Genomic DNA, 11244 nt, shown 5'->3' with positions numbered 1-11244 from the left:
AAAAAAAAAAAGCTTGGGAATTAAAACAGGCAAGAAAAGATTAAATGTATTTTAACATCAGTGCCAATGTTGTCTAATTAGGTGGTGTAATTAATCCTGCCTGATTAGACAGCATTAGATTAGCAGGAATAAACACAATGGAGAAWCTGCAGAGAAGGCAAGACCACTGCACAGAAATTAACAGCAATACCCCACAAGCTACACAGATGTGCCTAAGCTACACAGACAGAAGAGCTATATTTGACAGTGCTACATTAAAGCTCATATTTAGGTTAAGCTTTGGGTGTTGCTTCCAAGGTTATTTTAATAAATCATTTAGTCCCTAATTTCTTTTTAGCATTTTGTAGAGGTAAAAACTTCATTATGAACGTAAGAAATTTGGTGTAAAGTTGCATAAGGCTCAGATGGCTGGCAGAGGGATAGGTGGATTACCACAGGAAAAAAGGCATTACACTTGCAGGTGTAGAAGCAAACTCACCTCAGGTGTAAAATAATATATTTCTCTGTGGCCTCTATCCAAGATTTTCTGAAACAAGCCTTTAGCAGGTTTCAGAAATAAGTCTGGCCTGAACCTGAAAAAYCTAATGCAGTCTTGCTTGCCTGGACTTCAGATGAAATAACAAGAACTGAAGTTCATAGAAGCCTCAAGAGCTTAATGTTTCTGTAAATGGGACAAGCTTACTTAAGAAGCTAACTGCTCATGAAAGGGGTAAACTTTGCAAATATATTTTGAAAGACTCAGCCACTGAGCTTAGGGGATGTATTTTTTTCAAGAAGAAACCAAGAAACCTGGTGAGAATTAGCTGTCACCAATGGGAATAATGAATTACAWATTGATGTATTAATAATGTACTATTCTACAAGTAACAGTTGTGTTTTACTCAGAATAGTTGCATATTTATACATCATCAATATACATTTATTTTCATTCAAGCTTTTCYAGAAAGAACAGCTAAAAAGATTTTGAGGAACATCAAAAAATTAGGAAGCTAATGAAGAATCTCTGAATTTGATTCCCCACCCTCTCTAGTGCTATAAAGTCAAGGCAGCAATCTTTAGGGTGCATGAAAATTCCCCAGGAGAAACGGAGGGTCTAATACCTCTTTTGATGGAACCCGGGAGCCTTTCCTTTTATTCCACCACGTTTCCAACATTGCAATGAAACAGGATAGGACAATCCCTGCAGCGAGGATGCAGAAAACACCTGCAAAACTTTTTATGTCCAGGGCACCTCCTTTCTGTTTGGTATCCACAGATGAGTAAAGATCACACTGACCATTCTTCGGCCACCACTTATGCTTCAGTACGTCCATGTCACCATTCTGCTGCAGCTCCAAAATCCTTGGGGAGAAAGCACAGAGACAGGGGTTACAGCAGGGCAGCGGCACCTGAGAGCGTGAGGATGTAAATCTGGCTGCCTGCAGCCTTCCCATGTGTCTTGGAAAGCCAAGCAGCAGATGAACCTAGACAGACTGATTCAGCCAGAAAAGAGAGCCTGAGTATGGGGTCGCCTGTTAGACTGAGCATACGGACATCTGTGCTTCACTCCAGATACAGGAAAGCACACACAAGTCTCTCTTTCCTTCTTTTAATAACCTTAATGAAAATGTTTCACTTAGTACACTGTATTTTCTCAACTGGCTTTCACTATAGTCTGTGTCAAATGACTTCCATAGTGAATTAGATGTTTGGCAATATTTTGCATTTTAATCCCTGGAGAAGAAACTTTTCAGTTAAAAAAAAMCCCAGAAGGAATATACATTTCAGATGTACCACAAGTTACACATGACATTGTTGTAAACTAATCTTTACCAGGTTACCTACATTTGGTGCTTTGGAGAGAGAGCAAAGCCATCTTATTGCAGTCAGTGATGACCTAAACTAGTCTTGCTTAATGTCAGAATGCAACCTGCTAGTAAGTAATTCCACAGGATGGTTCCTTGYGGTGGAATTCACTTGTACTTGAACCTACATACCCAGTCTGTGGCYGAAGATTTACTGGGCAGCTTGCAAGGACAACATATTTAACTAGACTTCCTGTGGGACGAGAAGTTTGAGAAATGAGAATTTTGTTTGGAAGAATATTTTCATATTACATTTATTTCTGAGGAGAGTGTTTTTTTTAAAAAGCATTCAGAAATGACAAGAGTAACAGCTGAGTGCCTCTGGTTATCCAAAATAAAAAATTCGATGATTACACCTAAAAAGAATAAAACAAGAGAAATGTTTTCCTTCATGTAATAAATTTGTTTTTCATTCCAGCAATGAAAGGCAAACAATTACTACTGCAATCATTTGACACAGCAGGCAAAAAAATCCAAGTGCACACAAATCAGCAGAGGCCTGGGATGCTGCTACCAGAGAGACTGTACTGCAGCAGAGGAGGAAGGAAAGCTGTGCTGCTGTCTCAGTGCCACCACAACAGCTCAGTGCAGTGGTCTACATCAGCCTTGGAAGGGAGCTTGAATGCACCCTGGAAGCACAGGGCATCTGCTCTGTGCAGGGGTTACTCAGTCTCTGATGCTGCTTCACAGGCAGTCGAGTCTGTGGAGGCACCTAATTTGCCATGGCACATCCAAATGACCACGTATTCATGCTGTGGAATGGCCAGGAATGGGAGTGAAATCCCACCACAGGTCTGGAGTGAGCTCCCACTTCCCATCTAGTAGTATGCCTGGGATCGTGACCTGTCCAGAGGGGAACAGCTTGTTCACCCCTGTGCTGTCCCAAAGGGAATGGTGCCCTAAAGGAACAGATCACAGGTGGCACATACACATCCTCAGTGGTGCCAGCGTCACCTTGTTGACACATCTTTACAAAAAGTGGGACAGTCTGTGCAGTGCCTGCTGACAGTGCATCTCTGAAGGTCCAGCCCTGGAGAAGGATATTCCAAGGTCAGATTTGCCTGTACTGTATTTTGACTTCTCCCAAATCCAGAGACAACTTACGGAAGCCTCATCCTGAAGTTTCCTGATGGAGCAGGGATATCTCAAGGATGGGAGGATTCTCTCTTTTGTTGGAACAGACAGAGCAGCTGTTATGGGCCACCCATGTTCAGGGAAGCTTTGGAGGGATGGGGACCAGCTGCCTGCAGCTGCCTATTGGGAGTGTGTAGTGATCAGGTTAAACCCAGTGACAGGAGCAGATGCTACTGGGACAAACTGGAAGATAAGAATTTCCAACTAGATAAGAGGAGAATGGGAGAGGTCAAACAGAGAATTTATGGCACCACCACCCCGGTGATATTCAAAGACCCACTGGGAAAGACCCAGAGCTAACTGACCTAACTGAGCAAAGGGCTGGACTGGAAACTAGATTATTCCTCTGCAACTGCAAACAGAGTCCATAACTACTCTTGATCATAGTATACAATTGTTATGGAAAAAACTCACCTGGTAATCACTGCCCTAGAATCCTGTACTAGGATTTAGGCAAGTATTTTGGCCCAAATTTTCCATTCTGATAGGTCAGCAGGAGAAGAGAGTCAGCATAAACGGAGCCCTTTTGTGTAAGTTCTCGTGGAGTAATACTCAATGTTCAATTCCTAATCCAAACATATGTGTTTTTATATTTAGGAATTACAGTACTATCTACCCAAGACAGTAACAGAACAAACATCCATGGGGTTTATTTCTACCAGCAGTGGCTCTAATCCCTGAGCAGGGCTATTTTCTCTCTTTTATTCAGTCAGGAATAGAATGAACCATCCAAATGATTGCTCTATTCTCATTAATTAAATGATTCTTCACTTGTCAGTATAATTCCTGATTACACGAGACATCTTTTTAACAAAAGGCATTTGCATAAAGACACTGAGCTTTGGCTTGTTCCTTAACKGAGATTTATTCCTAATTGTACTCCTGGTAATTATTGGCAATTTTCTTTATGGATATAACATGTAAGTTCAATTATTTAAAGGAAAACATTAAAAAAAAAGGAGTAGAAATTAGGGATAGTAATGGTATCATTACACGGGAAAGCTCAAGAAGTGGAAAGCTTATAAAAAAGCCTTGCCAAACTGCAGCTGCAAACAGATGTTGAGGGATAACATTTACATTGAGAGAAATAATAAGAGCACTAATATCTAACTATAATAATGTCATGCAGAGAAGGAAGGAGATCCTGCTTCTGTTAGGATTCAGAAACACTTTGTTTCAGAATTCACCAGCTTGTAGAACCAAAATAACAGTTAAGAMACTAAGGAGATTTAACACTTCTAACCTGTTCCTAGTTATGAAACTCTCTATTTTTTAAGCTCATTTTCAGAACCGAAAATTGTACTTTTATGGAAATTCAGGAAAAACACAGGATGAAGGGAGGTTCCTTGCAAGCATGCACGCCACACACGGGCAGGGCTATCCCTGAATGCTGCAGGAGCTTCCCACACGATGGCACTCTTTCCATAAAAATACGGGAATTTGCCGCAGCTCCCGGTGGATTCCCCGATATGTTAATCAGATGTACCTGTTGGGTGGCAGACACTACAATCAGTTTGTTATTTGATTTTCAAATTTAATAAATGACTGAAGTAATAAYGCATTACCTAAATGCTCCGAACGATAACGATGTTCTAATGCTATAATTCCAGCAAGTGCCTCTCCTTCTAAGTCCCAGATTGTTACAACTGAACTTTTTCCTCAAAGGCAGTGGATCCTTTGAACCTATTTATTAGTATAGAATAGTACTGCAAGACATAAGCCAGTGGAAAGAGAGGTGGAAAGTAATAAGCAGGGTGCATAAGTTCCTGATGTTTTGAAATACCAAAGTCTTAAAAAGCCTACAAAATAAGCCCATATATTGAAATAATCCGATTTGTCAAAAAAAACCATGACCTTTAAAACTTGCTTATGGATAAAGTAAGTGCAGGTCCTAATATATTTTTACTTTAGCAAGCAAACTGTGAGAGTTACATTTTTCAAGGCAATGGCATAAATTTATTGAGCTGCACAAAACCAAAATGTCTGTGTGATTTGACTGATTTGATTTTGAATTCACAGTGCCAAATGATGTCTCATGGATGTAAACGCAGAAAACAAAGCTGCCTGTGGTTTCCAAATCTAACAGGGATGTGAACAAATCCTAATGAATCAATGGGAATAGGGCTGGATTCCACTTGGTAACTACATACTTCGTTGCTGGCAGTGAAATCTAATTACACTTCCAAAATACCCACAAGTAAAAACTCCCAACTTAGTATGATAGMAAGGTGTCACAAATGCTCCAAAACTGAGACCTCTGTGACCACACCTTTTTGATCTAATTTTATTCTCAGCTATCAGCAGTGAGCACGAGATATGGCAGGTCATTTACAGTGATATTGGAAATGCCAGTGCATGTTCTGGGATGTCAAAGGTGACTGAATATCAGCTTCCTGCACCAGGAACATGCTGTCCAGGGGGATAACTTCCCCATTGGCACTGATAAGGAAGAACAGGTGATGAGGTGCTGGCTCTTGTCAGCAGATCAGACTGTTRCAGAGAGCAGATTTGCAGAGCTGTGTAATGAATTCCCACTGCTGAAAGGGGGAGAAAAAGGAAATAATAAAAATTAAAATGCTATACTTGTATACCTTGGTGGGCTCTGCCCTGGAAGCCTGAGCCAAGGTCCCAGCCCTTGTGCTGGTTCCAACAGGGCTCCTGGGTGGCTCACATGGGTCACCTTTGGGAGCACTCAGTGCTTGCAGATGGGATCAGGCAGTGACAAGTCCTCCACCAGCTTCTGCAGTGGCATACCAAAAATCAAATTCCTCAGGCAAAATCTTCTCACCGAAGCTTTTCTAACAAAAATCTGGTACAAAGTCTTTGCAGAATTTGGGTCTCCTCTTCAAGCAAGATATCAAAGCTAATTTGTAAGCATCCTTCAATTATCAGAGTAGACAGGTAGGGACCCACATGGAGAGTTTATGTTTGTTTTTTTTTGTTTCGATGAAGCAAGAGCCTAAATCTTTCTTCTTCCTTGCAATAACTGAAGTGATGCCAGCTCCTGTTGCATCTCCCYGAGCAAGCTTGAGGTTTTGGCAGAGCAGGGTGCTGTCTCAGCAGCAAAGCAGCATTCACTGGTGCCACCTGGAAGGCTGGCTCGGGGCTGTGGTGCCAGAGAGGGATGGCTGCTGCCCAGCCTGGCTYGCTGCCTTGTGGGACAGACATGGGTAGGAAGCGGGATATAAGAACAGAGACAGGCAAATAGGGGACTCTTGGGGTTCATTTTCATCTCCTCTCCCACCAGTGGGACCTCACTGTCTTACTGAGACCTGGTGAATTTTCACATTTTGCCCTCATCCTTGAGRCCTCATGGGAGACACACACTGATGCTCAAAGCCTTGACTTTGATGCTATAAATTGTATTTATAATTTTTATTATATAAATTATATTATAAGTTATATTTATAAGATTGCAAAAAGACATAAAAAGGATGTGTGGGAAGGTGTATGGCAGAAGTCATTGTCCCAAGGTGAAAGCAAGAGGGGAGCAGTGCCAGTGCTTGCTCCTGAGTGGACRGAGGTGATGTTTGGAGAACTTGCAAGATGAACAAAGCAGCTGGAAGTGGAGATCATTGTTACACCAGCCCTTCTTTCGACTACAGATCTTGAGATCTGTGAGAGTTTTTGGTTTTGAAGAGACTATTTTCTGTTTTTATGTGTGGATGTTTTTTTAAGCCAGCTTTTTAATGAGCTGCCAATCATGGGCGCCATGAGAGGAAATTTTGTGCGCCAGCCAAATGCTGCCGGATTAGACGAAGCAGTGCTCCCTGTCTACCCATTCCCACCACTTAACCCAGCAAAAGAGTGCCCTGGGGTCCAGCTGCAAAGCCTGTTTTATGGCAGGCACTCCAAGCAGATCTAAGCCCCGCTAACTGGAGGCCCGTGAGGACAGGCAGGTGGCCGYCTTCAGATCTGCCYTTCAGCAGGGCTCKGCACACGCTGCTGTCAGGAGGAAGKCAGTGCACAGAAACAAGGATAAGCATCTCGCCTTCTAGAGATGACAGAAGAAGCAGTAGTGAACCAGAGCTGCTGCTCAGCATTAAGGATTTACATATCAAACAATACTAAAAGAGAGAAAGCAGCTGACCTGTTTTGTTCAGCAAGGAACCATTACTTTCTAAAGATGCAGCATTCGCTGTTCGCATCCCATAAATTAGTATCACTGTTCAGTTTAGAGAACTGCTTTCTACTTAAATCTRTTGAACTTACATGGAGGCTCTCTTTCAAATGCAGAAGGCTAACCTTAAATGAAATGGCATCTGCAGTAATAAGAAATGAGGTATTAACTCTATTTATTATATGACTGGTGGAATTTGATAAGGACGGCTCTACAATAGTTTTGTTCAAGCTGAACAGCTTTGCTGAGTACATAGCAACAATTCAGGAACCTACATAAAGATAAAAATCAAGTTATTAAAGATCTTCTGCTTACTTTTTATATAGAAAAATAGATGTGAGCTTTAATGGCCTTTCACTGTGAAGAACTTCCCTGCTTAGGAGAAAGCAGCAATAGAAGTATTAGTGCCTATTTATAAATCCCAAATGAGAAGAGAACATCTACAGACAGTTGCATAAATATCACGAGTTCATTAAGCTCAGTGCTGTTATGGTAAACACCAAATTAATTCATTATGGCGAGTCACGGTACACCGCCAGCCTTATTAAAACAAAGAAATGTACTTTCAAGGTATGTTGCTTCCCGTGTGCTACCCACATTGCAGCCCTCTGTTAGAAAATAACTTGAAAAATGACAGTTACTAAGCTTTATAAAAAATTCAGTACTTCATGGCCACATGAACACCCTGGACCTAATTTTCCTCTTGTCTTCATTACCATAAAGGAGAAAGCAGGATCAGGGACAGCTCGTGGAGTCTGCAGAAGAACTGAGCAGACTTTGATGCGCTCCCCACCGCTGGGACAGCTCTGAACTACCTGTACTCGGCATGCACTGGGAAAGGAGCCTTGMTTACTGCCCTAACATCACCTCCAAGATCCACAGAGCAGCTGTGATGCACAGGCTGCCACAGAATGGAGACAGGACTYCTTCCTGAACTTACACTCCTTCACCCTGTCCCCTGTAATAATACTTGTGTGACATATCAGAAGGGATATCGTGGCTTCATAAGCAGACTTTATGGTTACACACATACAACTCAAGGACAGGAGTATGTAAGTAAATCAGGAGCTCCTCTCAGAACTGAAGTAACTGATGGTTGCACACAAAATCAGGAAACCCCAATGTCCAAAGTCAGCAGGAGTTTCATCATTAGCTTTCAGACAGCACAACCCAACACAGAGCACGCCTGGGAGCCCCAACCCTTATGGACAGGCTGTGACAAAAGTGGCATTGTCCTGAGTCAGTACAGGATATCTAGACTGGCCAAAAATGAAAAGCTTGGAAAGTGCCCTGTCAGCCACTGCACATTCTTAAATGTCCTCCCTCTCAAATTTCACCTCACTGAACATTTCCTCCAGTGTCGCTTGTCAGCTGACCCCTGGCTGAGAAGCCCTGTGCTTAACAAGCCATGTAAATAACTGCTCTCCTGCTTAGCACGAGAAAGAAAACAACTGAACAAAGCACTTACGTTTGACTTTGTTATTGGTTGTTTTTTTTTCCCAAGAGTGAGATGCAAACAGTTATTAGGCTCAATACTATTTCAAAGTGCATTCCCAGACTCTTTGGATATAAAGCAATAAATCAAACACCAAAAGTTTGAAATCTAATGAAATACTAAAATATTGATCTTTTAAGGAATTATTTTTTAATTACATCGTAAGGAATAACTTGAACTAATCTGTTTAGGGCCTCTGTTGATGTGCTGCGAGAAGGATAAACAAACTAGTTCACTGAACCTTGCCTAGCACTGTATAAACACATGAGCCTTGTCTTCAGCTAAGAAGCAATTACATTAAAAATAAAWTTTTTAACGTGATTAAACTTAAGAGTTGTAGTGACTAGTGAACTTCAATTTTTGTATATTGTATATGTTTATGCTACCTTTAAAAGTCAAGCACTTATTGCAGCTATGACAATATGATATTTGCTAATATCAAAATTGGTCTCCARCAAGTTGACAAGAGGCAGAATGAAWGCAAGCCGAAGAGATGCAGGACAKCTGGAARGGAAAAGACAATGAGTCCCACRGAGACCCRGAGCTTATCTGCAGTCAGAAAGGCAACACCTTGGGAGGTCCATGAAAATGTCAGCGCCGTCCTTAAGCACACTGTGATATTTTGGTTATTGGGTGCAACAAAAGATCTTTCATTTCAGTGTAAGAACCTGGAAATGATCATGTTTGCTTTGAGTCATGCTTGGGGTGGTGCAAAGCCTCATTCTTATACAAACTACCTACATCTATATTTCGAAAAACAGAGGACACATTAGCTACACGGTGTCCTTTGAACTGACAGTCTAGAACAGCTCTTTTTAAAGTAAGAGATCTAGGTTGCCCTTGCATATTTGACATTTTATCTGCTATTTACCTAAGCCAAAATAACAGAAATATTAGRCTGATGATTCTCTCATGTTTTTAACTGCTTGCACAGTGCTTTTCTTTAAGCTGTTAAAAAATTAAAAACAAAACCTTCAAAATTGCCTTTTTGATAGTGCTTAAATGAAGGACTCACATGCCTTGACTTAGATATCATAATTTGGATTATAGAGACTRCAAATCAATAGCTTATAGCTATTTCTAAGGTGAAGAGAGTTGTTGATAGAATAGGAGAGTCTAGACAGTTAAATACAGAGTCTGAAGATCAAATCACAGTAATACGCTTTGTGTCTGAAATCTGACATTTAAAAATATCTCTAACGCTTTTATCTTCTTGGTACTTGGTTACAGTAGTGAAAGCTTCCCAGATTCATCCCCATACAGGGTTTTAAACACACTGACGTTTGAAACCTCTGCTTTTCTACATGAACACTGAAATAACCAGCCTAATACATTTACATTATATTGAGGAGAGCTCTCTTCAGACAATCCTTTGGACAATGAAAGTAAAAATGTTTAAGATGATTGCATGGKATATATTATTGCTTCAAAATTTAATTCATTACTCGGATTTGTTCTCCCAAGCCAAAGCATTTAATAGAGGAACCATTTCTAGAGACATCCAGAAACACATTTTTTCTTGAAAGCCTTTCTCAAATCATACCAATGAACACTCTTCAAACACAAACAGCAGTATAGGGGCTATCTGGAGAAGCCTAAGGAAAAGCCACAATTCTGCCTAGAAATTGTAAGAGTCCCTGCCAAATTTACCAGAGGCACTGAAGAGTGGATTGGACTACACTTAAAAAACCCCAGTATTTCTTATTCTGCACCTTGAGGTTTGAGGAATTCTACTCCTGCCAAACCACACTTTTGACACAAGCCTGGCCCACATTGCAAACAGATCTGCCTGAGATGGACACCCTGGAAATACTGCTTAGGGCACCTTGGCTGTTTTTGGGCTTGCTCTGCCTGCTTTCCCTTCCAACCTGCATCGGGGAAGACATCCTCAAAGACCTGAGATCATAAATGTCTCTACCCCGATGAGCATCCAGACCTTTTAACATCCMCCAAAGGAAGGTTTTAACCTCTCCTAAAAGAAGATTACAAAAGATAAAGTAGYACAACTTTGTGAAGCTGTCTGAAGAAGCTGCCTGAGTGTCACGATCTGTTCAATCTGCGTGCAGCACGAACCCATGGGCTATGTTGCTGCTGCTTTTTGCAGCCCTGCTGCTCTTGTGTATGGGGAGATAAGGCAGGAAGTTCTCTTCTTCACCAGACTGAGTGATTACTTTCAGGAAGGCACCAGCATGCCAGGCTGCCACCTCTGCCTATGCAGGTTTTCTGCCAATGGGAGAAGTTCCTGGAAGTCAAAGTCCCTTTCCGCGCTCCCCAGGGCTCCCAGCAAGGCAGAGAGGTGAAAAAGCTTGGTACAGAAACCCTGCTGGCTACTGRTGTTTAGGAAAGTTAATAACTGATGGTTTATTGCCCACCTGCAGCTGCTGTGTGTGTCCTGAGGGGCTGCAGGCTACTTTGCATGATAGGAATCAGGCTTTAAGCAGCATGGTGTTTGCTTGAAGGATCGCACTACCTGAGATTTCCATGTTATGGAGAAGTGTCTTGATAAGAACCAAGTGCCATCCAATCTGGATAACAACCTGCAGGAGGACTGAGTGTTTATTCTGTTAATAAAGGCATCTCCCCAGTAATGCTGCCGTTTTTCAAGAGCTTGGCTGTATTCCTGTCTCACAAAATTTGCCTAATCAGGTCCC

At 41.6% G+C, this 11244-nt stretch overlaps 1 protein-coding gene across 1 annotated transcript in view; it reads right to left on the bottom strand.

Annotated features, from left to right (window-relative positions):
- GRID2 (glutamate ionotropic receptor delta type subunit 2) overlaps nucleotides 1-11244 on the bottom strand; it is a 659493-nt gene that overhangs the window by 3557 nt on the left and 644692 nt on the right. The window contains exon 15 of the mRNA XM_057366575.1: nucleotides 1101-1341. Coding sequence (XP_057222558.1) covers nucleotides 1101-1341 — 241 coding nt within the window. The remainder of the gene's footprint in view (nucleotides 1-1100; nucleotides 1342-11244) is intronic.

The sequence above is a fragment of the Malurus melanocephalus genome, unplaced genomic scaffold (genome assembly GCF_030028575.1).
Source record: "Malurus melanocephalus ecotype Western Australia unplaced genomic scaffold, MMel_1.1 scaffold_68, whole genome shotgun sequence".
Lineage (NCBI taxonomy): Eukaryota > Metazoa > Chordata > Aves > Passeriformes > Maluridae > Malurus > Malurus melanocephalus.
The sequence above is the reverse complement of the archived record's forward strand: the minus strand, read 5'-3'. Positions and strand labels throughout refer to the sequence as shown.